Raw genomic sequence first — 27,763 nt, 5'->3', positions numbered from 1 at the left:
CATTTTTTTATTTTATCATTCATTAAGTACTGTTTGTGTTTTGCAGGCAAGTAATATTAATAGTCTTAGACTTTATGGCATTTTTTGGGGGAACACTTGTATTGCATTTATTTGATTCAAAGCTGCAGGTCATGCAAACTTCATAATGGTAGTGATCAGATGGTTCCACCATATAGAGAATTATATAATCCAACCATAGTTATATTTTAGAAAACAATAAAACCTTCAAGAGGGGAAACTATATGGAAGAGTTACAACAGAAAATAGCTTGTTGATTTCAGATTAAGCTACATCCAGATATTCTGTGATTGACTACATATATTTGTTGCTTAATTCACCAAATATTGAGTGCCTTCTGAGTTTCAAACATCATGGTAGATAATAATGATTCAGTCTTGAATAAAGCACCATTTGTCAGCAAGAAACTGACAGTGTGATCGAGGGCATGCCTGTCTATCATCACCTTATATCTTCTATTTAAATGAATACATATCAATTCAGCCCTTTGACACTTGTGCAACCTGCAGTTGGTACAGCAGGCATCCATTGCTCTTTTTATTTTAAATCATTTCTTAATTGAAAATCAAAATTGTATATATTTAGCATGTACACATGTGTACAGCATGTGCAACTGTGGAATGGCTAAATCAAGCTATTGCATTACCTCACATACTTATGTTTTTGTGGTGAGAACACTTTGAATCTAACTCCCTAATTACATTCTCATGCATAAAAGGACATACAGGGTATTTCAAAAGGTTCGTGGGAAATGGACTTAAAAGATTAGTTTATTTTGGGGCCAGAATTGTGGCACAGTGAATTAAGCCATCACTTTTGATGCCAGCATCCCATATCTGAATGCTGGTTTGAGTTCTCTCTGCTCTGCTTCTGATCCAGCTCCCTACTGGTGTGCCTGGGAGAGTAGCAGATGCTGTCTTAGGTACTTGGGGCCTTGCCACTCACCTGGGAAACCTGGATGGAATTCCTGGTTCCTGGCTTTAGCCTGGCCCAGACCTGGCTGTTGTAGCCATTTGAGAGTGAACCAGCAGATGGAAGATCTTTTTCTCTGTTACTCTGCCTTTCAAATAAATAAAATAATTTTTAAAAATTATTTTGATGCAAACAAATTGATATCCATGCATACAAGAAATCTTCAAAAAGTTGATGAAAAAGTCATATTATGAAAAAACTGCATAGATTTCAAATTTTTTTTGCACAAAATAAACTCATCTTTTAATTCATTTCCATGAATTTTTAAAAATGTCTATATTTGAAACGTAGAGCAATAGCAAATCTTGCATTGATGGTCACTCCCTGTTGTCAGGGCTGGGCCATGCTGAAGCCGGGAACCCAGAACTCCATCCTGGTCTCTCACATGGGTAGCTGGGACACAAGTTTGTGAGCAATCATCTGCTTCCTCTCAGGGCATATATTCGCCGGAAGCTGAGGTTGGAAGCAGAGTAGCAGGGGCTCAAACCAGGTTCTGTGGTAATGGGATGTGGGCATCCCAAGTGGTGACTTAACCACTACACCATAGGCCCACTGCTTTCTGAACCTTTTGAAGTATCTTTGTACATAGGCAACTAATTAACAACAATAAACACATTTAATATAGGGGCAGTTGTTAAGCTAGTTGTTAAGATGTGAGTTAAGATGTCCACATCCCAAATTGGAATGAATGCCTGGATTCGATTCCTGTCAGGTTTCCTGATAATGCAGACCCTGGTAGGCAACATTGATGGTTCACCTTATTTGGTCCCTGCCAACTATGTGGAAGAGCCAGATAGTATTTTGTGGATCCTGGCTTTAATCTCGGCCCAGCCCTGACCATTGCAGACATCTGTGGAATGAACTAGCAGGTGGGAGCTCCCTCTGCCTCTCAAAAAAAAAAAAAAAAAAAAAAAAAAACCACTTACTTTAAAAATTATATACAAAATATTTTATATTGAATTGTAAGCAATTAGTACTTTGGAGGAGGAGGAATCCTTATAAAAGAACTTTCAATATTATGTGTGCTTTGGGAAAACTTGACATGTGTTCCATGTCTGCGGGTTAGTTTGGGAGGTTTTCTGCAAGAAGTAGGCTTGCAAGAACTACTAAAATCATGGTGGATAGCAAGGGAAGGACACTCAGGATGTGTATGCTTGAATCATGCCTTAGTTATTCCAGCACCTTTTTTTTTTTTTTTTTTTTTTTTTTTTTTTTTTAAGATTTATTTATTTGAAAGAGAGGAAGAAAGAGACAGGTTTTCCATTTACTGGTTCACTCCCCAAATGGCTTTGTCTGGGCCAGGCTGAAACCAGAAGCCTGGAGCTCCATCCAGTTCTCCCATGTGAGTGGAAGGGGCCTAAGTACTTGGACTATGTTCTGCTGCTTTCCCAGGTGCATCAGCAGGGCGCTGAATCAGAAGTGGAGCAGCTAGGACAGGAACCAGCACTCATTTGGGATGTCCATGTTGTAGGCAGCAGCCTTACCTGCTACAACATAATGCCAGCCCTCTCAACTATTTTTGAAAAAGCTATCCTCTGTTGAAATTGCTTTTGCTCATTTGTCAGAAATCATTTGGGCTTATTCATGTGAATCTATTTCTGAATTCTTTGTCAGGTCTACTGATCTATGTGCGTGTCCCTTTACTAGTACCATACTGTTTTGATGACTGCAGCTGCATGTTAAGCCTTAATATCAGGAAAGCGGGGAATAGTTTCTCTGACTTTATTCTTCTCTAGGTTTTTTATTTTTTTAGAAAAAACTTGTTTATAAATAAATTTCCTGAGATCTTGATATGAACTTCACTAAACCTGTATATCAATTTAGGAAGAATTGACATCTTTATTGTGTTCATTCTTCCAATCCATGAACATGGTGTATATCTCAAAATATTTAGATTTTGGATTTCTTTTATCATTTTATAATTTTCATGGTGTAGATCCCATACCTGTATTGTTAGATTATGTAATATATTTAGAACAATTGTAACTGATACTGCACTTATAAATGTAGTTCCATTCATTCATTGTCAGTGTTTAGAAATGCAGTTGATTTTTGTGTGTTGGTCTTGTATCCTGGGACATTACTGCATTACTGAACTTACTCATTGGTTCTAGCAGGTTTTTTTTTTTTTTTTTTTATTCTTTGGAATTTGCTACATAGACAATTACATCATTGTTTAGAAAATTTTTTAAAAGATTTATTTGTTTATTTGGAAGGTGGAGTTAGAGAAATTTTACATGCACTGGTTCACTCCCCAAATGGCAGCAACAGTTGGAGCTGGGCCCGTCTGAGGCCAGGAACCAGGAGCTCTTACAGGTCTCTGGGTACAGGGGCTCAAATATTTGACTCATCCTCTGTTGCTTTCCCAGGCACATTAGCAGGGAGCTGGATCCAAAGTGGAGCAGCCTGGACTTGAACCAGTGCCCACAGGGGATGCCCACATCAAAGGCAGCAGCTTTACCTGCTACACCACATCGTTGACACAAATCTAATCAAATTAACGTACCTGAAGTAAATTGTGCTCAGTTATGATGTAGTACATTTCTTTTCCTTTTAAAAATACATTGTTAAATTCTATAGGATAAAATTTTGTTGAGGACTTTTGTATTTAAATTAATGAGAGCTATTGGTCTGTAATTTATGTGGGTGTGTGTGTATACATGCACATACTGCCTTTGCTTGTTTTTGGTATCAAAATAATACCAACTCCATGAAATTGTTTGGGAAGTTGTCCCTCTTTCTGTTTCTGGAAGAGATTATGTAAAATTGATGTTGGTATATTAATGTTAATATTGCCATGTTTTTAAGAAACAAAACTTAGATTGTCCTCAGATGTAGTTACTTGGATGAAATTTACATTTGCTTTTAGGAAAACTGTTTTAGATTTGAACATGACTCCTTCAGGGTTATTTTGCTGCCCAGTATTCAACCAGATTTCCAGTCCTGTTATTTTTATTTATGGGAGGAAAAATGAAGCATTCAGTACTAGTCATTAATGCATACGCGCTTCTTTGAATATAGAATATTATCTAAATAGATTCTGATGCTGGATTAAGTGATTAGATTTATTGATTTAACATAATTAGACTGCATGTGAATTATGAATTTGAACATAAGAAATGCAATCAGTATGCTTACTTTTATCTGTATAAATAAAGCGGAGATTTGGTAGCTTATTCACGGTCACAGTTTGTGAACTATATTCCATGTTCATAGTGTAGTCTATTAAGCCAACAGTGAGTCTTTGCAAAAAAAAAAAAAAAAATGCAAAAAAGCACAAACACACAGTATCTGTGTGTGTATTTGTGTGTGCACATTATGAATGTAGTGTGTGTTTGTATATATTTGTCTCCAAAATGCACTTTTCAGCTACCTATTCCCAGGACCTACAAAATGGTACTCAAATGTGAATGTGAAAAAAATGAGATTCTGATGCACATCATTAAGAACCACTGTATTAAACTATGTATGCAAACCTTTTATATCTAGTTACTTTTTTTTTTTGCAAATGGAGTATTAACTATTTATAGATACTCTGGTAGACTAAATCTATAGGTAGAGATGGAAAGTTTCAGAAAATTAAGTTTCAGAAAATTTGATGAGAGATGCCAACAAAATATATGGGGAGTTAGTGCTCAGTGACTCTTGTTGTTAACAACGCCCTTTTATTTTTTTTCCCAAAGATTTATTTATTTACTTGAAAGAGTTACATTGAGAGAAGGAGCAGCAGAGAGAAAGAAAACAATTAACACTCTTAATGTATGATGTCAGTGACCACCCCAGGCTCTTGAAATGAGCTGCCTAGGCTATAGGAAGCCTTTTGAGTCCACAAACTCCGTCAGTATTTGAACAAGGCCATAAGCAAAGTAGAAATTCTCTTCTCCCTTTAGGGAAAAGAACATCCTTCTTTGATGGCCACTTCTTTCCACTGGGGTTTCACTCATAGAGATCCGTGTGTGTGTGTGTGTGTGTGTAGACTGTTGAGCTTTTTACTTAGTATAGAGTTGGTCTTCTGTTTACAAAGTTAATTGAAAATGAAACTTAATGGAGAATGCGACTGGCAAGGGGAGAGGGAGGAGGAGAAAGGGTGGGAGTCTGCCTACGGGTGGGAGGGCTGATATGGTGGGAAGAATCCTATATTTCTAAAGTTGACTTTTGAAATTTGTATTCCTTAAAAATAAATTAAAAAAAAAACTTAATATATGGTGCTGGTGCTGTGACATAATGGATAGAGTTGCCGCCTGCAGTGCTGGCATCCCACGTGGGCACTGGTTTGAGTCCCTGGTGCGCCACTTCCAATCCAGCTCGCTGCTATGGCCTAGGAAAGCAGTGGAAGATGGTCCAAGTCCTTGGGCCCCTCTGTCCATGTGGGAGACCTGGAAGAAGCTCCTGGCTTTGGATCAGCACAGCTCCAGCCATTGGGGCCAATTGGGGAGTGAACCAGCAATGGAGGACCTCTCTCTCTACCTTTTCTTTCTCTGTGTAACTCTGACTTTCAAGTAAATAAGTGAATCTTAAAAAAATGCTTAATATATGTAAATAACTTTGACATCCTTGTAGAACTGGCTTAAGTGAGCTTAAGAATATATAAATAATGTCATTTGATTTTTATAATTGTAATATTGTTATATTTAATACTTAGTTATATAATTGGATAGAGACTGATTTTACAGAATCAGTTTGTGGAGGGTTGAGAGATTGTCAAGGTTTTCCCCTTCTGTAATTTTCTGTCTATGAAAAATATCAACCAAATGAAAGTATGGAAATAATTTTTCATAAATAAATGCTACTAGTTTATCTTTTTATCTGTAGTAGGAGAGATGAATATAAGACACTGATGTTTCTCCATTCCTTCTGTACTATAAAATCCTTTCAAAAAAATTCTGAAAACTCTTTTTGGTATTATGCTCCAGGTAGCCACTCAACATTGTTTGAAATTGACACCAAAGGTGAAAACTATTTGGCAATTCTGCTGTAGGCCAGGTTCAAGTTTTTGTTGAGTTTAGTTTAAGGACTGTTGCTGTGCTTCAGTGGACTATTCCTTTTGAAGCTGAAAATTTTTAATAATGATTTTCATGTTCAAGCATGAGTTAAATGGGTGATAATTCACAAGATTCCCTTGTACAATGAGATATAACAGAAAAGTCAGATTAGCCAGACTGTTGGAATTAAGATGTTAAGACAGGGCATGGCAGACCATATAACCTATGGGACCAGAACAACCAGGTGTGCTAGTCCATTTTGTGTTGCTGTAACAAAGTACCTAAGATTGGGTCATGTATAAAGAAAAGAAGTTTACTAAGCTTACAGTTGTAAGGATTCAAGAGCATGATGCTAGTATCTACTTGGTTCTGAAGAGGGCCTCATAGCAGATGACATCAAGTGATGGAGGCATCTAAGAAGCACATATAATGAGAGAGTGAACTGAGACAGCCACTCACTGTCTAATAATCCGTTCTTGGGAACAAATTCACACTTGTGATACTTGCATTAATTCCTTTATGAAGGTGGAGCTCCCTTTTCCTAATTACCTTCCCCCAGCCCCTACCTGTTTTGCTGTTTTTTTTTTTTTTTTTTGACAGATAGACAGAAAGTTCTTCCTTCCTTTGATTCACACCCCCAAGTGGCCGCCACGGCTGGTGCTGCGCTGATCTGAAGCCAGGAGCCAGGAGCTTCTTCCTGGTCTCCAATGCGGGTGCAGGGCCCATGCGCTTGGGCCATCCTCCACTGCCCTCCCAGACCACAGCAGAGAGCTGCACTGGAAAAGGAGCAAGCGGAACTAGAACCGGCACCCATATGGGATTCCAGCTTCTCAGGCAGAGGATTAACCAAGTGAGCCAAGGCGCCGGCCCTGAGCCCCTACCTCTTAATGATCTACCAACTTAGCGCTGCCACCATACATCTAGTACATGAACTTTGGGTGACAAACACATCCAAAACCATAAGCACCAACCTAAATTCAAGAATGAGTTTTACATTTCTAAATGGTTAAAAAAAATTCAAAAAACATAATGTTAGAGGGGGGCCGGTGCTGTGACATAGTGGGTAAAGCCACTGCCTGCAGTGCCAACATCCCACATGGGTGCCGGTTCAAGGCCCAGTTGCTCCACTTCCAATCCAGCTCTCTGCTATAGCCTGGGAAAGCAGTAGAAGTTGACCCAAGTCCTTGGGCACTTGCACCCATGTGGGAGAGTCAGAAGAAGCTCCTGGCTCCTGGCTTTGGATCAGCCCAACTATCACCGTTGCGGCCATCTGAGGAGTGAACCAGTGGATGGAAGATCCCTTCCTCCCTCCCTCCATTCCTCCCTCTCTCCCTCTCTGTCTCTCTCTCTGCCTCTGCCTCTCTGTAACTCTGCCTTTCAAATAAAGTAAATAAATCTTTTAAAAAAATAATGTTGGTATGAGATGTAGAAATTACATGAAATTCAGTTTTCAGTGTCCATAATTAAAATTTTATTGGAATATAATCATGATCATTTATTCACTGTCTGCATGCTTTTGTGCTACAAAAGAAGAGAAGAGTTGGATAGTTACAACATTCTGTATAATTTACAAAGCCTAAAATATTTACCATCTGGACCTATGCAGATAAAGTTTGCCATTTATGTTTAAGATGGCAGTATGAGGCCGGTGCCGCGGCTCACTTGACTAATCCTCTGCCTGAGGCGCCGGTACTCCAGGTTCTAGTCCTGGTTGGGGCGCCAGGTTCTGTCCCAGTTGCTTCTCTTCCAGTCCAGCTCTGCTGTGGTCCGGGAGGGCAGTGGAGGATGGCCCAAGTGCTTGGGCCCTGTGCCCACATGGGAGACCAGGAGGAAGCACCTGGCTCCGGGCTTTGGATTGGCGCAGCGCCAGCCATGGCGGCCATCTGGGGAGTGAATCAATGGAAGGAAGACCTTTCTCTCTGTCTCTCTCTCTCTCTCACTGTCTAGCTTTGCCTGTCCAAAAAAAAAAAAAAAAAAAAAAAAAAAAAGATGGCAGTATGAGAAGCAAGTGATTGCTTTTGGATTTATTAATAAAGGAAAAGGAAACAATTTGCTCATATTTTCAGCAAGTTTCTGAAAAGGAGTAATTGGGAAAATGCCTGTTGTTTGCATACAGATAAATAGTACTAGCAATGCAGAAGATGTAGAGTCAGCTATCTAGATACAGTTGACATTGTATTACCAGCACAATTTTTATACATTGATTTATACTATTTCTGTCAGAGATGGGAGGGATTCCGTGGCACTGTTGCTGCTTACAGGCACTAGCAGCTAATAGTTATGTCTGTGCTGGTGTACTATATAGAACAGCTGTTCTTGGACTTTTTGGTTTTAAGATTTCTGTAGGCTCTTAAAAATTTGGAACCTTAGAAGAGCTTTTCTTTTTCTTATGTGGGTTATATCTATTGATGCTTGTATTAGAAATGAAGAAAGAACATTTAAAAATATTAATTTCCTGTTAAAATAGCACTAATAAATCCATTACATGTAAGTAAACCAGATTTTTGTGAAAAATATTTTCCAAAACCAAATGAAACTTGTGAAATGTTTAGATTTCCTTAATGATTTTTAGTAGAGGATAGCTGGATTCATGTGTCTGTTTCTCCATGCAGTTGGGCATAAGTGTGTGGATTTCAAATGCTTTTTTTTTTTTTTTGTACTGATTATTTGTCTTCAAATTTTATCTTTCCACAAACTTTTTGAAGTACTCTCTACAGTCATATACCACAACTTGTGAGGAATATTTCCATCATCCCTTGAAATTTCCTTATGTCATTTTGAATCACCTCCCCTCCCATCACCCCCCACCCCAGCTTCTGGCAACTTCTGATATAATTTCTATTTCTGCAGTTTTGCCTTTTCCTAGATACTGTATGAATGTAATCATATAGTATCACCATTTGAATATCTCTTTCACTCAATATAATAGGTTTGAGATCCATCCAGGTCATTGCAACTATCAGTACTTTTCATTGCATGGATGTTTGCTTATCCATTTACCAGTGAAGGGCACTGGGTTGTTTCTGTTTTGTAGAGGTTAATAAATAAGGTCACCGTAAACATTCATATGCAGATGTTTGCATGGACATATGTTTCCATTTTTAAATTAAATATCTAGAAATGTGTTTGCTGGGTAGTATGTCAGGTGTATATTTAACTATTAACAAGCTGTAAAACTGTTTTCCTAAGTGGCCAGACCATTCTGCATCCCTGTCACCAAAGTATGAACGTCTCAGTTGCCTGCATATTTAGCAACACTTGTTATTGTCCCTAATATGTTTGTGTTGTTTTTTAGTCTTTTTTTTTTTTTTTTAAGATTTTATTTGAGAGGTAGAGTTACAGGCAGTGAGTGGCCACAATGGTCGTAGCGACGCTGAACCGAAGCCAGGAGCTTCTTCTGGGTCTCCCATGTAGGCCCAGGGACTTGGGCCATCTTCTGCTTTCCCAGGCAACAGCAGAGAGCTGGATTGGAAGAGGAGCAGCCGGGACTAGAACCGGCGCCCATATGGGATGCCGGTGCTGCAGGCAGATTAACCTAGTGTACCACAGTTCCAGCCCCTTTAGTCATTTTTTTAAAAATCTTGTTTACTTCCATATAATTTGAAAGTAGGAGGGGGAGGGAGAGAGAGAGAGATGTGGATGGAAAGAGATCTTCTATCTGCTGGTTTACTCCTCAAATGCCCACAACAGCCAGGGCTGAATCCACAACTTAGGAACTCAATCTTAAGTTTCCCACATGGGTGGCAGGTATGACAGGGACCCAGATACTTGAGCCATCACCTGCTGCCTTCGAGGGTGTGCATGAGCAGGAAGCTGGATCGAAAATTGAGTAGCCAGAATTCCAATCAGGCCCTCCAATATAAGATGCAGGCAACTTAATCAAGGTGCCAAACACCAGCCCCAGTATTTAATCATTCTAATAAATATTTCATTTTGGTTTTAGTTTATATTTTTTGTAATGATTGATGGTGTTGAGTAGCTTTACTTTGCTTTTTTTTTCTTTAATGTATTCGCTTATTTGAAAGGCAGAGTTACAGAGAAGGAGGGAGAGCCGGAGAGAGATCTTCCGTCTGCTGGTTCACTCCCTAAATGGCCACAAAAGCCAAGACTGGGCCAGGCCAAAGCCAGAGGCTTCATCTGGGTCTCTGGTGTGGGTGGCAAGGGCTCAAGTACTTGAGCCATCTTCTGCTCCTTTCCCAGGCACATCAGCAGGGTGCTGAATGGGAAGTGGAGCAGCCAGAACAGGAACCATTGTGCATACAGTATGCTGGCATCCCAGGTGGCAGCTTTACCCACTATGTCACAACACTGGCACCATTCATAGTCTTTTTTGATGCTGAAACAACTGGACACTGACATGCCAAAAAAACAAAAGAGGAAGGATGGACAAATCATCTTATTTTGTGCCACATACAAAAAGTCTAAGTGTATCACAGACCTAAACATAAAACCTAACTTCTAAATTTCCAAAAGAAAACGAAAAATTTTTGCACTACAAATCTTAGACATACAAAAGATTTCTTAGAATGCAAACCATATAAACTAAAAAACAAAGAATTGATAAATTGAACCTCATTAAAATAAGAATTTTGACACTTTCTAAGTGAAAGGGGGAAAAAGACATACTGGGAGAACATAATTACGAAATACATTTCTAGAAAAGGACTGACACTCAGAATATATAAAGACACCTCACAAATAATAAAACAATGTCAAAATTTTCTTAATGGGCAAAAGAGTCAGATAGATGTTTTGCTGAAGAATAGCTTAGAACAGAAAAATTCTACATGAAAAGCTACTTGGGAAGCAGGCATTGTGGTACAGGGTTAAGCCACCATCTGTGATATCAGCATCATATATACCAATTTGAGTCCTAGCTGCTGTTCCTTCTGACCCAGCTCCCTGCTAATGCACCTGGGAAAGCAGCAAAAGATGGTCCAAAGGCTTGGGCAAAGTGCTTGGGTGGCTGACACCCATGTAGGTGGAAGATTGCTCTCTCTGTAACTCTTTAAAGTAAATTAAATCTTTTCTTTTTAAAAATATTTTTGAATATTCCAGTTTTCTTGCTTTTCCAGATAAGACATAATTTCCTTAAAAGTTAGTTTCAGTGTAAGATTTGAAACCATTAATGAACTTTTTGTCCTTTGTAACATTGAAATGTGTTGATCTGTCTCACATATTGAATAGATTATTTTTTTTACCGTGAATGCTGTTGTAACACAGTTAATTTAGTAAATATTTTCTCTGAATTTATAGAACTTCTAAATATTCATACATTTCATTATTTAAGACTAAAAAAATCACATTGTTAATCTCATCAGTGGTCTCATAAAAAGTTCTTAAATATTCACAAGGTATCATCCTGGTAGCGGATAGTTTTCCCAAATCCTTATTTATACTTGGAAACTCAGGTATTATCATTGCCAGTGCATTCTATTGTTTGCTTTACTTGAAGTAACAGGTCCACCTGGCTCACTTCTGGGAACTCAACTGCTAGATAACCAATTCTTAATAGCTGTGATTTGTTGAGTATACAGTGTGGTTATGTAAAAGCTGCTTCTTGAAGCAGCCATTGTACTCCACTCTGCAGGAGAATCATGTTTGCTTACTTCCTTTTTTGTCATACAGAATATTGAAAACTCTACTCAAGGGTTGAGACTTAATAAAATTAACAAATTGTGCTTTTCATCAAGGACATTCTTTTTTTTTTTTTTTTTAACTTTTCTTTAATGAATATAAATTTCCAAAGTACAGCCCATGGATTACAATGGCTTCCCCCCCATAACGTCCCTCCAACCCGCAACCCTCCCCCCCCACTCCCTCTCCCCTTCCATTCACATCAAGACTCACTTTCGACTCTTTATATACAGAAGATCAGCCTAGCATACATTAAGTAAAGATTTCAGCAGTTTGCTCCCACACAGAAACATAAAGTGAAAAATACTGTTTGAGTACTAGTTATAGCATTAAATCTCAATGTACAGCACACTAAGGACAGAGATCCTACATGAGGAGTAAGTGCACAGTGACTCCTGTTGTTGACTTAACAAATTGACACTCTTGGTTATGGCCTCAGTAATCACCCTAGGCTCTTGTCATGAGCCGCCAAGGCTATGGAAGCCCCCTGAGTTCACTGACTCTGATCATATTTAGACAAGGCCATGGCCAAAGTGGAGGTTCTCTCCTCCCTTCAGAGAAAGGTACCTCCTCCTTTGATGACCCGTTCTTTCCACTGGGATCTCACTCGCGGAGATCTTTCATTTAGGTCCCCCCCCCCCCCCCGAGTGTCTTGGCTTTCCATGCCTGAAATACTCTCATGGGCTTTTCAGCCGGATCCACATGCCTTAAGGGCTGATTCTGAGGCCAGAGTGCTGTTTAGGACATCTGCCATCCCATGTTGGATCATTCTCTCCCTTTTTGATTCTATCAGCTAGTATTTGCAGACACTATTCTTGTTTATGTGATCCCTTTGGTTCTTAGTCCTATCATTATGATCAATTGTGAACAGAAATTGATCACTGGGACTAGTGAGATGGCATTGGTACATTGAATTGGAATCCCCTGGTATGTTTCTAACTCTACCATTTGAGGTAAGTCAGCCAAGGACATTCTTAAGTGAAACTGGCATTGTCCAGAGAAATCTTTGGAAATATTTGGTCACTTCCCATTATTATTTTCATACTTAATATAAAGAGATTAACCTGAAGACCTAAACCCAAAATTGTAACACTGGGAAGATGAGATTTTTAGGAACATCTGAAGTTGCTATGTTGGAAGACAAACTCTTATTTAAGAGCTAATATATGGGGCCAGTGCTGTGGCATAGTGGATAAAGCCGCCACCTGCAGTTCTGGCATCACATATGGGCACCGGTTCAAGACCCAGCTGCTCCACTTCCCATCCAGCTCTCTGCTATGGCCTGGGAAGGCAGTACAAGATGGCCGAGTACTTGGGCCCCTGCACCGATGTAGGAGACCTGGAGGAAGCTCCTGGCTTCTGCTCAGTGTAGCTCTGGCCATTGCGGCTATTTGGGGAGGGAACCAGCAGATGGAAGACTTCTCTCTCTAACTCTTGCTTTCAAATAAATAAGTAAATCTTTAAAAAAAAAAAGAGCTAACATAATACATTGTTTTATTGTCTTATAGGTGCTATACTTGGTAGATCAGAAACTCAGGAGTGTCTTTTCTTTAACGCTAATTGGGAAAGAGACAGAACTAATCAAACTGGTGTTGAACCCTGTTATGGTGACAAAGATAAACGGCGGCATTGTTTTGCTACTTGGAAGAATATTTCTGGTTCCATCGAAATAGTGAAACAAGGTTGTTGGCTGGATGATATCAACTGCTATGATAGGTAAGGATGCATTTTATTTGTTAAGATAGTCTTAAGTAATTCTCATCACTGTCCCCTTTTTAAAGGAGAAAAAAAGATTATGAAGAGTTATGATATATTCTGTTGATAAAATATATTTAAAGAAGTAAGATAAACATGGTATATTTATATTTATCTTTGATATTTTTGAATAATCTAAGAAATGAGAATTTTTAGAAAAGAATCACTTTCCCTAGATTGTTAGGTCTTTACTTTTTAATGGCAATTTTAAGGAAGAAAGGACTTTTAAAACCACTTTAAAAGAGAGTGTATGTGTTGGAAAATCTATCCTCTTGGAGAATAAAACCTAATTGTAGTATTTAATTTTAAGTTTCCTTCATTATGTATCTGGAAGAAATTGATTTTGTTACACCATGCCCCCTTTTTTTTCTTGTGGAGGAGGCCTTTGTTCTTTACCCCAAGAGACATTTTAACTTGACATTCAGAATTACATCAGAACACAGAGTCCCTATAGAAAGCTACATTTTATTTAATGTACATTGTTTGAGTTGTTTTATTCTGTACTGGAAATAAAATACAGTGGTCATGTTATTGACTGCCTATGTTCTCTCTGTAAAGAGTCCCATAGATGTTGGGCTGATCGCTTCAACTGTTTGGGCCACAAGATTTCCACTGCGGTGGGTGCTGAAGACTGACATTTGCACCCAGAAAGTGTTGCTGTATACACTGGATTGTAGATACTGTGGGTCTACTTTTAGGAGCCTGAATTGTTATCTTTAAATTGTGATTGGTTAGCTGTAACGGATAGAAAAATGCATTTACTGAGCCCATAAAAAATAGTTCTACTTTTGTTGAGAGATTAAAACAGTCATTTAGATATATATTTAGTTTTTAGGATATACTTTTAAGTCTGTGAGTTTCCCAGGGATTATTCCTCTATAATTATGTTTTAGCTGCATTTCTGATTAACCCCTCTACTAACAGAAATGGTCATCGGGTGATATGTGGTATCCTGAAAGGTAAATAGAAGAAATTCAGAGGGGAAGGGAGATGAGATTTGAGAGTCATGTTTGTCCAAAACTGTCTTCATGAGTTGAAATCAAGAATTCTTACCTTTTGTGGTGAAAAATTACTAAAAACAGTATTTCATTTATGTGAACTGCAGGCAGTGGTGAAAAGGGTACTGAGCCGTTTTCCACTGGAGATCTGGATCGGGGAGTGCATTATTCAGTGCAAATGTTTGCTGTTGGAATGATAATTACTTCAACAGCTTTGTTTTGGGGGATTGAAGGCTGATTTAAAAATAAGTGAAATTTTGGTTTTATGCTCTGGTTTTGATTGAACAGTAATACAGATAGTAAGAGCAAGAAAAGTCAAAGAATGTCAATGTATGAAAGAAAAGGTAGTAATAAAAGATGAAATTGGATAGTGAAAGGTAATTCTTTTCAATTAGTTATTTAACTGTTCATCTACAATTTGAGGTGTGATTCTAAATATTTTTAAATTTATGCATTTATATTTATAAATTAATATTTAGCTTTGATTTGTTTTATCTTTTGGCAACTAGGTTTTTGTATACTCATAGGTTATATTTTAAAATTTCATTTGCTACAACTACTGTCTCCCTCATGTTTCTTGAGCTTTTCACTTAGGAGTTGAGTTCAAACTTATTCTAATAATCATCACAAAAGTTCACTTTATTGGTAAGATTGGTCTTTAAGTGCACCTGATGTTTATTAGCAATATTTAAAAGTTTGATTAAAAATGTAGATATAACTGTTTTCTTGCTGTTTCATTAGGGTTTGCTCTAGAGACTACACATTCATGTGTTCTCAGTGACTTCCTATTGAGTAGGCTGCCTTTTTTCCCAATGAACCTAATTCCATCTGTTTGCATTATTAGATCCTATATATTTAATGTTACATATTTGTTTTATACTTGTTGATTATCTCAGTTGTGTTCATTGTGTTCAGGGAATTTAAATCTACTATAAAAACATGACACTATTAATTCCCAAACCTTGTTTGGGTCTCGGATGTTGAAATATGTTCTGCCCAAGAGATATATGGGCTTGCAACATTTAGTGTGTATATGTGTATATGCCCATACAAATAGTTTTATGTATAGTTTTGATTTTGTGTTCACGAAATGAGAAAGCTCTGTTTCCTGTCAGTAAAAGCATTCTTAGACCAAATTGCTTCATTGACTTTGTTTCTCTTTAAGCTTTCCTAATAATTACAAAAACAAAAAAGGTGGTTGCTTTAGAATGCTCATTGAAAACCAAACTAAAGCAATAGTCTCAAGGAATCAGTGTGATTGTTATAAAATCAACCTATGATTTTTTTTCTCATGAGATTTAGTAACAGAAATTCAGAAACATTTGTTTTCTTTTAAGAATTGATCAGGGGTGGTGCTGTGACACAGTAGATGGAGCTGCCATCTGCAGTCCCTGGTTTGAGTCCCCACTGCTCCGCTTCCAATCTAGCTCCCTGCTAATGTGGTTGGGAAAGCAGTGGAGGATAGCCCAAGTACTTGGGACCCTGCACCCATGTGGGATACCTGAAACAAGCTCCTTTCTTCAGTGTGGCCTAGTCCCAGCTATTGCGGCCATTTGGGGCGTAAACCAACAAATGGAAACCCCTTCTCTCTCTTTCTCTCTCCCTCCCTCCTTCCCTGTCTCTGTAGCTCTACCTTTCAAATAAATAAAAATAAAATCTTAAAAATTATAGAGTTGATCCTTGGGCATTAATAAAAATCTTGAAGCTGAATACAGATGGACTCATTCAATATTTTATATCTGAGAAGAAAAAACACCTATTATAGGGACAACATAATGTTTATTTTGATTATTATTTTCCTCTGTTTGTTTGTAGGACTGACTGTATAGAAAAAAAAGACAGCCCTGAAGTATATTTTTGTTGCTGCGAGGGCAACATGTGTAATGAAAAGTTTTCTTATTTTCCGGAGATGGAAGTCACTCAGCGTAAGTTCACAGAGAAAATACATAAATTTGTTCAGTTAGTAGATTGGAAACAAAGAATATTAGAAAATTAATGATGGAATACATGACTCTGAATAACTGCCTCATATTTTGTTTGTTTTTTTTTTTTCTCCCAAATTTGACACTATGATATTTTAGTATAGAATTTTGTGGACAAAAATCTGAGTTGTTTTTCCCCTCCTTTTCTACAGCCACTTCAAATCCAGTTACACCTAAACCACCCTATTACAATATCCTGCTCTATTCCTTGGTGCCACTTATGTTAATTGCGGGGATTGTCATTTGTGCATTTTGGGTGTACAGGCATCACAAGATGGCCTACCCTCCTGTACTTGTTCCAACTCAGGTAAGTTATTGTCCTGCCCTTTGTACTGTTTTAAATTTTATATTTTTAAGGAATGTTACTGTGATGGAACTAGATTAATACAAATTGTTTTCTTTTGAAGTTAATTTTTGAATGTTTATCATCATGGGAATTATAACTATTTTGGTGAACTTGTGAATTTGCTACATTCTAAACTTTTCTTATTTAAGGGTAGGGGTAGAGTAGAATGAGGGGTATTCCCATTCCTGTTATTTTGGGAGTTTTTATTTTAATACTTTTAAGTGTGGGGTACACACTTTACTTTTTGAGAAGTAATGATGGAGAAGTGGTGTCATAACCGTTTTTTCTTTTTTATCCTCTTTTACATCTGTAAACTACCTTTTAACTATGGAGATAGGCCCAAAAGGTATCTAAAAAAAGAGTTAAAGAGATTTTATAAGGACTTCAGGAAGATACACTGACAAAAAAGTTATTTTAGGGAAGGGGAGTAGAAGAGCCAACATTTTTTATCATGTGTTGTTGTTGGTGTTGAAGTGTAATTTTTTTCTTCAGCCCATCAAATGTGTACTGAAGACTAAAAACTTCTTAATGTATTTGATTCTCATGCACCCCACCATAAGTATTTCTGAAAATAGATTAAATTCATTAAGTTATCCTCATAGTCTATCATGTAGATAATTGGTCAGTGCTTAACAAAGACATTTCATGGAATTAGTTAATATTCTACATGCCCAGAAAGCTGATAACTTTGGGTTTTACTAGCTTGAGTCATCTCTAAATTCTAGTTTTTCCTGTGTTTAACTTTTTAAGATCAGATTACCTTGGTCTTGTGGATCTCTTGGTTTAACTTTGTTTCTTTAATATCAGTAGGATTAATGGTTAAAACTTGATAGAAAAAAAAATGGTGAAGCTCTATAATTTAATGATCAAAACAGCTTCTTCTCTCAAAGCTTTATTTACATAACACACTTCTTTCAGTACTTGTAGCAATCTGTTAGCATTAAGTCATTGATCCCCTTAATCTTTCTAAGATGTGTGTATGGAGAAATAAACCCAAAGGTAAAATACCTTGCTCAGTAAATTAGGTAAACACACTCTGAGTTTTGTAGAGGTTAAATATTTTTAACTTTTAAAAAAATTATTTATTAACGAGGGGTGGGGGTGAGGGATGAAGGGAGGGGGAGAGAGAGAGCGATATCCCATATGCTGGTATACTCCAAACGAATGCAGCAATACAGGCCAACTGGAGCCAGGAACTCAATCCAGGTCTCCCACAAGGGAGGCAGGGACTCAAGTACTTGTCATAACTGCTGCTTCCTATGGCTCCCTGGAATGTGGAATGGGGCTAGGTGGGACTGGAACCCAGACAATCTGATATGGAATGCAGGCATCCCAAGTGGTGTCTTAACTACTGTGCCAAATGCTTGCCTCAGATATTTCATACTTTTCAACATTAGTTACTATATGTGTTTTTATTAAAAATCATTTGTAAAAAGTATTTTAAAAGACTGTCTAATGTGTATAGTTTATACCAAATGCACATAGAATGGCTAACAGTTTACCTCTGTCTGTGGTAACTTTTTAAAAATGTGTTTTAATATCTAAATTTGGAAGAGAAAGTATTTAATGTGATTATAGTTGTTCACCTTACCCTAGACTTGTGATATGGTAGAAAGATAGAAACAAGCTAGAAACCACATTTATGACTGCATATAAAGAGGTTTTAAGATGGCAATGTGATCTTATGGATAACATTGCTTTGCATATAATCTTGATATAACAAAAGTGAAACTAAGACATTTTTTAAAAAGACTTGATATGTTATATATGAGATCACATTATTTAGAAATGCTAATTAATTCAAGGATTTAGGCTTTTAGGAAGGGAAAGATACTGTTATTATTTATAAATAAGAATCAAGGTTCTTCCATGAGTATCCATTCTGAGGGTTTTAGATATTTATTGTTGTTAATGTTATTGTTCACATCTATTTAGTACTTGCGCTCATCTGTCATGAATTTACATGAACTGTATGAATTGCTGAAAAATAAGGGATATGTTTATGGATTTTTTTGGCATGGAATGACTTGGCATGGTAAAGCTACATTATGTGGAATATGACAAGTCTGCTTTTTTGCTTTCCTTTTGTCTGTTGTGGAAAATGGGCATTGTCATCATTGTCAAACTTCATTTTTGTCATCTTCCATTGTCTCTAAAGTATTATGATACCATGCTTTCAGTCTCATTTTTGATAGAGGTTTATGAAACTGTAGCTCTTCAAGGCTACTTAGTGACCATTTAGTCACAAATGCTTTAGTTTTATCTTTTATTTGAAAAGTGAATAATAATTACATCAACCATTTATTGATTAAGCATTTCCAAAATGTGGGACTGATATGTAAAGATAATTTTTGGAATTTATTAAAAAAACAGGTACTTCTGGATTATATACGTGAAAGTGTAGAATGAGACCTGGCATATTATGTTATTAATTAACTTCACAGGTGATTGTGGTGACTAGGCAGGTGTGCACAGCCCTGATTTAATTTTATATCAGAGAGTGGTTTATGTAGTATAAATCCCCATTTTATAGATAAAGAAGTTGAGACATAGCAAGACATACAAGTGTCAGAGCTCAGACCTGAACCAAGGCCCTCTTAACATTAAAGCTTTAACTCTTTTTTTTTTTTTTTAAGATTTATTTATTTATTTGAAAGGCAGAGTTACAGAGAGGCAGAGGCAGAGAGACAGAGGTCTTCCATCCGATGGTTCACTCTCCTGCTGGTTATAACAGCCGGAGCTGCCCCGATCTGAAGCCAGGAGCCAGGAGCTTCTTCCAGATCTCCCACACATGTGCAGGGGCCCAAGGACCTGGGTCATCTTGTACTGCCTTCCCAGGCCATAGCAGAGAGGTGGATGGGAAGTGGAGCAGCCGGGACTTGAACTGGGGCCCATTTGGGATGCCAGCACTGCAGGTGGCGGCTTTAACCCACTGTGCCACAGCACCAGCCCCTAAAGCTTTAACTCTAGTACTTATATTGTCCTACCTCTCTTTTCAGAAAGTATATGCTTTTGGTGTTTCACGTCATTCATTAAGCTTCTTGGTAGTTTGAAAATCATCTGTAGGCTCATTTATTTTCCTGCCTTTCATTATTGAATGGCTTGTGTGACTACTAAATTGAGTAATAGCATCATTTCACATTAGCATTGTTTCACATAGTACAAAAGCAAGTCATAGATAGTAGGACATAATGTGGTTTTCATTTAAAAAAAAATGTTTCAGCACATTTTTTTTAAAGATTTATTTATTTTACCTGAAAGTCAGACTTACAGAGAGAAGGAGAGGCAGAGAAAGAGAGAGGTCTTCCACCTGCTGGTTCACTCTGCAGTTGGCTGTAATGGCCAGAGCTGCACCAATCCTAAGCCAGGAGCCAGGAGCTTCTTCTAGGTCTCCCACGTGGTTGCAGAGGCCCAAGAACTTGAGCCATTTTCTACTGCTTTCCTAGGCACATTAGCAGAGAGCTGGATTGGAAGTGGAGCAGCTGGTACTCGAACCAGCACCCACATGGGATGCTGGTGCTGTAGTCTGGGGCTTTAACCTGCTGCACCACAGCTCTGGCTCCTCTTTGTAGCTGTTAAGCACTGTGCTTTGTGCTTTTACGATTGTTTTCATGTTTTCACTTTCTTCCCAATCATTCTGGATAAAAAATCTTGGTGACAGCTATTTGTGGCTCTGTCATTTATCAAGTCCTGTTCATTTACCTTTTCATCCTTATTGATCCTATTGTAATTAAGGGCATTATTATACTTGAGGCTGAGCTTATTTATATAATTTCATGGTTGATCTTTTTAAGGTTTATTTGTTCATTTATTTATTTAAAAGGAAAAACACCAGAGAGGAAAAGAGAGTGTGATATCAATCTTCCATCCTGTGGTTTACTCCCCAAATGGCTGTAACAATCAGGTCTGGGCCAGATTGAAGCCAGGAACCAGGAGCTCCATCCTGGTCTCACACATGTGTAGCAGGGTCCAAGTACTTGGGACTGTTTTCCACTGCCTTCCTAGACACATTAGCAGGAAGCTGGATCAGAAGTGAAGCAGCTGGGACTCAAACTGGCCCTCCAGAATGGGATGTGAGCATTCCAAGTGGTGGCTTAACCTGCTGTGCTGTTACGCTGGCATCTCCTGGTTGATCTTGCTGCCAGTTCTCTTCCTTTGTTCTGAACTGTTACTAGAACAGCAATTTTACTTTTTTTTTTTTAAGATGGTACTTCTGTGCTTTAAAATGTTTGCGAGCATCCCATGATCTATAGCTAAGAACAGTGTTTGGAGCACAACATGTCATTCCTCATACTCTGCCTTTTCATTCTTTCTTCCCATCACACTCTAAACCATTCATCATAGGCATTCAGCATTATATTATTTACAAACTATTCCTGAAAGAATTGAGAAAACATTTTCTTTCTTCTGTGATTGAGATGTGCAACTCCAGTTGAGAAGGGCTCCTTGAATACAAGGCATACATTATAATTGCTACTGTATCTTATACAGTATAAGTATTTAATGGCTATTTTAGTAAGTGCTGAAATACTGGATAGGGTTTTTGCATATAGAGTTAGCTGCTGAAATGCTAGTCATATGGGCAAGGATTCCTTTAATAAACATTCAGGTGCTTTAGCGCTTTGCCTTGAGATAACCTGAGGCCATGTTTTTGAGGGACATAAAAGAAGTTGAAGACTTCAGGAGTTCTATAAGAGAATGACATTATTCAGTTCTTTCACTAATGGCACACTGAAGCATCCTATCAGTTTGTGTTACCCAGGTCACTTTTCTTTTGCCTGTGCTGAAACTATCTTTCCACATGTAGGAAGATGCTTTTATAAAATGCACTGAGTAGACTGAAAGCAAACTGGTTTTTCTAGTGACAGTGAGTCATGAATTTGAGGGAATTGATGGACTCTATTATTAAGAAGTTTTATTGTGGTTAATGTGGTTTCAGTAAAACTGTTTGCATTGCTTTTATAACCACATGTGAGGTCAAGCTTCCTGCTTATAAGATCTATATTTGTCCTGATCAAAAAAAACTTGATAAGAAAATGAATTTTAGGAGAAAGAAATGACTTACCTTTAACAAAGTACGAAGTTAGCTTCTTGTTCATTCTTAAAGGCTATATAAATAGCTGATTAGTATGTCAACATTAATACTTTTATAAATTACATCAACATCTTTGGTCCTTACATCATGACATTTTACCTAGGTGTGGGTTCAGTAAGACCTGAAGGCTCCCAAATGTTTGGGATATCTGAGTTGGGCATATAGAATAATCCTCTTGTCCATAATATTAAAGTAATTTGGCATAGCATTAAATAACAAATCCACTGAGAATCCAAGCCATCTTTTGAATGCTTTGTAGGAGTTTCCTCTTGGACAGGGTTCCATATATGTACCCATTTAAAATGAATGAGACTCTGAAAGTAAAGGATAACATTATTCAGCCAAGTCAATTTAAGAAAGCATGCCACTTCCTTATTGGAGAGGATATAGGGGAAATTGATTGAATTTTATTTAGAGTAGTTAAAGAGCTAATATTAAGTTCTACTTACAGAATAAATATTACATCCACAGAAACGCATTTTGAAATGGGTTAACTACCTGGGCAGAGAAAGTTACCTTAAAGATTTAAATGGTTGGAGTTATGAACATATTCTCTCGCTTTCTCCCTCTCTTTAAACTCTTCTACTTAAACAGGTAGTTATAAATACATACTTTTTGTATGGAGATATATTATCTTTATAAAAGTGTGTCAAAAAAGAGAGAACCCCTTTGCTCTTACTTCTTTATCATTTTCTTGAAATAACCAATTTTTACATGCTGGTATGTATTCTTTGCCACTTTCTGCAATCTCTTTTTTTTTTTTTTTAAAGATTTGTTTATGTATTTGAAAGTCACAATTATATATAGAGAGCAAGGAGAGGCAGAGAGAGAGAGAGAGAGAGAGAGAGGTCTTCCATCTACTGGATCACTCTCCATTTGGCTACAATGGCTGGAGCTGTGCTGATCCAAAGCCAGGAGCCACGAGTGTCTTCCAGGTCTTCCACGTTGGTGCAGGGGCCCAAGCACTTGGGCCATCTTCTGCTTTCCCAGGCCATAGCGGAACACTGGATTGGAAGTGGAACAGCCAGAACTTGAACTGGTGCCCATATGGGATGCTGGCACTGCAGGCAGCGGCTTTACTCCCTACGCCACAGCGCCAGCCCCTCCAATCTCATTTGAATATATGCGTTGTCTTATTTATAGCTTATAAAAAGTAGTTGTACAACTGGCTTCTTTGACATTATATGGAACGCAGCTTTTTTAGCTCAATATATATATTTTAGCTCAATATATGTATTTAGCTCAATATATATAATTTAAATGGTGTTTTTTGGTGAAATTTAATGGGGCTGTATTGTAAACTCATGAAATACTGAAATTTTTTTATTTTGAGTAAAAATAGTGTATATTTCCATGTATCACATAGTATTTTATTAGCTTAGAGGTTGTGTTGGTTTTCTTCTAACAGATAGAACCTACATTTCACAGGTTTTTTTCAGTTTTATTTTAGCATATTTAAACAGTGGTGATATAATGCCTGGGTCTCAAGAAAGGAAAAAAAGAATGCTATTGTCTTACTCATGAGCGTCTTTTTTTGGTATGTGCCTAATAATAGGACAGGGCTACTATAGATGTTATTTTTTGTATCCTGGCAGTATATTATTGTTGTGTCAAAAGCTTAAATTATAACTTCCTTTAATATATCCAAACCATAGGAAGAAGTGTCATAAATTATCCATAGAAATTATTCTCATCAAGCATATATAATTTAGTCTACTTAAAAATGCTCAGACCGGGCCATTTGGAGACAGGCTAAAATTTCATATAAAACAAAAAAAGAGTAAGGGGGAAAGGAAAAACATCGTAAGCCTTATCAACAATTGAAAAAAAGTAAAAACTGTATATTAATCAATATACCTTATTTCTAGAAGTGGCTTCCATTTAAATTTTTAAGCTTTGAGTTTAGTTTTTGTTTGGGCTATGCTGGGCCTTCTATGCTAATTTACATATGGGGCTGATGCATAAAGATCAGAGTACATAATTTATCCTCTTTCCTATCTGCCAAGGAGATGGTAGATAGGAAGAAGTGAGTTTGCTTTTGTCTGTTTAATCTTCATTTCCTGGACCTCATCCTAGACTTGTTCCTTCATTGCTAGCTACTTAATTGCTGTGAAGTTTTTTCTATTAATTTAAGATAATAGAAGTGAAAAAGTCCATTTGTGAGTGAAAGCAGCTTATAGTAGATGGGCTGCATTTAGCTTTGATTGTTATTGTTTGGGCTTACCCCCTTATCAAAAGCCTGAGTGCCTATTGTGTGCCCAATATCCTGTGGACAGGGAATAAAAGAGGCACAGATATAGTCTTTTCTTGCCTTTCTTGAGCCTTCAGCTAATATGTAGTTGAACTAAAAACAGGTTGAGTAGTTGGTTGTTTGACTTTGCAGCTTATAAGTCAAATGGTAGAGTAAGAAGGGAGTTGCTTCAATAATTTTAGGCAAGAGTAGAGGAAAGAAGTGATTGGGAGAAGAACCCCATGTGTGGGGCTTGTCTAGTGTAAAATGGTCAGTTAAGGGGTAGTCACTATTGCTAACAGTAACAATATCAACATTGAACTTGAAAAGAATCCTTTTTTTTATTTTAAAGATTGATTTATTTATTTGAAAGGAAAGTTACAGAGAGGCAAAAAGAGAGAGGTCTTCCGTCCACTGGTTCACTTCCCAAATAACTGTAGCAGTCAGAGCTAGGCCGATCCACAGCCAGGAGCCAGGAGCTTCTTCTTGGTCTTCCACACGGGTGCAGTAGCCCAAGCAGTTGGGCCATCCTCTGCTGCTTTTCTAGGCACATTAGCAGGGAGCTGGATTGGAAGTGGAGCAGCTGGGGATCAAACCAGTGCCCATATGGGATACTGACACTGCAGGCGGCGGCTTTACCCACTATGCCACAGCGCCGGCCCCAAAAGGAATCCTTTTATTGAAACTGTTGTTGATGTGTATTATAGCTAATACTTTGAAATTAACATAAGGTAATAAAATATTTCATTTTGAGTACTGTGTCAAGAAGTATACAAAGCACTTTATACTCCATGAAATAGGCTCTGCTTTATCAAGTCCATTTTGTGGATAAGAAAATTAAAGCACATATAGGTGAAGTTATTTGATTTCAAGTTCCCTACTGAGTGGCAAAGCCTGGACATTTACAGCCAAGGATTATTGTCCATTGATTGAATGATTTATTTCAATAAATAGTTTTGAAATAAGTTGTAAAAATTAATATATTTATTCAAAAATTAATAATTAAGTGGCATCTATAAAAAACAAAATACAATGAAGGGATCAGAATACATAAATTACGTTTAAAATAATTTTTAGAGTCAGTATATATAGCTTTGTAATCAGACTTATTTCACCATATCAGAACTTATTAATGGTCCTTTTCCTTATTTTCATCTTTGCTTGCAGGATTCAAATGCTGAAGTAAATTTAAAAATGTCTTTTATAGCTATCATAAAGCTGATGCTTTTGAGCACTGGGCAGGAGAAATGGGCACACCTACATCCCTTTCAGATTTGCAGCCTTAGTGCTAGCTACCCTGAGTTGCTAGCCACTTCTTAGGGCACTATCCAGAATACTTGTTTCATTCTCCTTGATCTTTGCTTTGTTTTCAGAAGGAGTAAGATGAGGTCAGAAACATTTGTCCTAAACACACATTGTATTATTTCTTTATAGATTCTGTTGTGCTTGGCAATAGTCTTTTTAAAAAATGAACAAATTGAAAATATTTTAGAACGTAAGAAAATTCGATGACTAAGAGAAGAGAAATTCCAGAATTTGTCCATTTTCACATACTGTAGGTTGAAGGACCTTAATTCTTCATAGTCTTAAGAGATTGTTGAGTGAAGTGTACAAAAAAAGATCAGCTAGGCTGTTCATTCAGTGGTCTGTCTTTCCTTCTTCCTTTAGAGACAGGGACATCTTGGGATGGTTTAAGTAGTAAATAAAAGATATTTTATAATATGTATCATATATACACATTTATAGTATATAAACAAAAATCTATAGAAAGATTTCTTTGTATTTCAGATCTGTATATTTAACTACCTATTAAATATCTCCAACTTACATGTCTCTGAACAATTACCATTCAAAGATCATGAGTGTGTCTCTCAAACCTTCTTCTCAATAAACAGAACTACTTTCCCATATTGGTTAGATTATAGGTAGCCAGTTACTGGCCCAGAATAGGCCATCAATAAACATTTGCTGAGTGAATGAATGAATGAATGATTAGGAAGCTAAAAGTTCATTATTATCTGATGTTTGCAGTAATTTCTTTCCTACTTAAGAAATAAGCGGCAAGTCTCTTTCTTATCTACAACCCTAATTACTTGACATTAATGCGGATTTGATTTTTACTGTTAGCTACAGTAACAGTACATGATATTCAAGCTATATTTTTCATGTTGTGAATTCAGACTGGTTTTGGTTATTTTTTATCTGTTCATATATGACAGTGATGTTTATTTCTGCGGATTTTTTGCTTTGACCATTCTTTGGTCACTTTTTTTTTTTTTTTTTTTTTGACAGATAGAGTGGACAGTGAGAGAGAGAGACAGAGAAAGGTCTTCTTCTGCCGTTGGTTCACCCTCCAATGGCCGCCGAGGCCTGCGCACCGCGCTGATCCAATGGCAGGAGCCAGGTACTTATCCTGGTCTCCCATGGGGTGCAGGGCCCAAGCACTTGGGCCATCCTCCACTGCACTCCCTGGCCACAGCAGAGAGCTGGCCTGGAAGAGGGGCAACCGGGACAGAATCCGGCGCCCTGACCGGTACTAGAACCCAGTGTGCCCGCACCACAGGCGGAGGATTAGCCTAGTGAGCCGCAGCACCGGCCCATGGTCACATTTTATACATTGATGACTGGTATCTTGTTTAATTTGGACCATTTTGGTTATTTTCATGGTCACTTATGAGAAGTATATTAAGCAAATATATACTTGAGCTTTTGTAAAATGTATTTGTTGATTTCAGTGAATTAATTTTTTGAATTTTGTCTTGATCCTTCTTATTTTGTGGCATAGTGTATGCACTGAGTCCTGTTCTTGATGCTTCTTGTTTAGCATGGCTCACTCTATTCTAATGTTGATTTGTTGGAAAGTGTATTGAGTAGGGATTGTGTGTGTGTGTGTGTGTGTTAATCTATTTGGATGGCACCTCCTTGCACAATGTTAGTAGTACACTGCCATCTTTATCTCTAAAAGCACCTGTGTTTAAACAAGATTGAAGAGATTCTTGAACCTTGGGAAGCTATAGTCTGTAGTTACTCAGTTGGCTTGCATTTCTTTCAAGGGATGAATTTAACTCTGGAGTACTGATGTTTCAATAGCAGGATTAGCTCAGCCATTTGGTTGAATATAATAGTCTTGAATCATTATCACAGGAGAAATATCAGGAAGGAAGAAAAACTAGGTTGCAACTGGCATAGATAAATGAGTTGTCAGTTCTTGTCAGTGCTATTGTTCTTTGTAGAAATAATGGAAACTGGGGATATAATCATCCGTTAGAGGAATTCTTAGCCTTCCTTGACCCTAGTGACAAGATTTCTCTTAATTTTTCAATTTGAGCTCGTACCTGTTCTGTGATGATTGTAAAAATGAAAATCTTACTAATTCTCTGTCAGTATCTAAGTATCTTCAAGCTGTGATAAATAAGTGTGGATTCTCATTGCCAGGGCCACCACTGCTTAATTTCTTTACTTGGTGTGGCTGGTCAAATAGGTTAAAAATAGGCCTTGCCTGTCACTATGTTTTATAAACTTGTTCTTACCCTGTCTTATTTTCTTCCCATAGTGCATTATTTATGTTGCACACACTTAAGTAGCCACTAAAACATTTTTCTTTGTCACTGTTAGGATTCTGCTGTCCTCTATGGAAAGAGAATGAGGCAGTTCAGGAAGTAGGAAATTCTAGAGTTCCTTAACATAACTGTCAGAAAGTGTGATCTTTGAGATTTATTCTAGCTTTGTGTAAATTTCTTCAAGGCCG

The 27,763-nt window shown here is 37.5% G+C and overlaps 1 protein-coding gene across 4 annotated transcripts in view; it reads left to right on the top strand.

Annotated features, from left to right (window-relative positions):
- ACVR2A (activin A receptor type 2A) overlaps window positions 1-27,763 on the top strand; it is a 95,396-nt gene that overhangs the window by 47,696 nt on the left and 19,937 nt on the right. For all 4 annotated transcript variants that reach the window (XR_016231554.1, XR_016231555.1, XM_017342835.4 and 1 more), the window contains 3 exons: window positions 13,118-13,325; window positions 16,178-16,287; window positions 16,497-16,651. Coding sequence is in view for 2 of the 4 variants with exons in the window: in XM_017342835.4 (XP_017198324.1) it covers window positions 13,118-13,325; window positions 16,178-16,287; window positions 16,497-16,651 (473 nt within the window). In the remaining 2 variants the exon portion in view is untranslated. The remainder of the gene's footprint in view (window positions 1-13,117; window positions 13,326-16,177; window positions 16,288-16,496; window positions 16,652-27,763) is intronic.

This window comes from Oryctolagus cuniculus, chromosome 3, assembly GCF_051225735.1.
Source record: "Oryctolagus cuniculus isolate XC-2025 breed Fujian yellow rabbit chromosome 3, ASM5122573v1, whole genome shotgun sequence".
In the NCBI taxonomy this organism is placed as follows: Eukaryota; Metazoa; Chordata; class Mammalia; order Lagomorpha; family Leporidae; genus Oryctolagus; species Oryctolagus cuniculus.
This window is presented reverse-complemented; position numbering and strand designations above follow the sequence as displayed.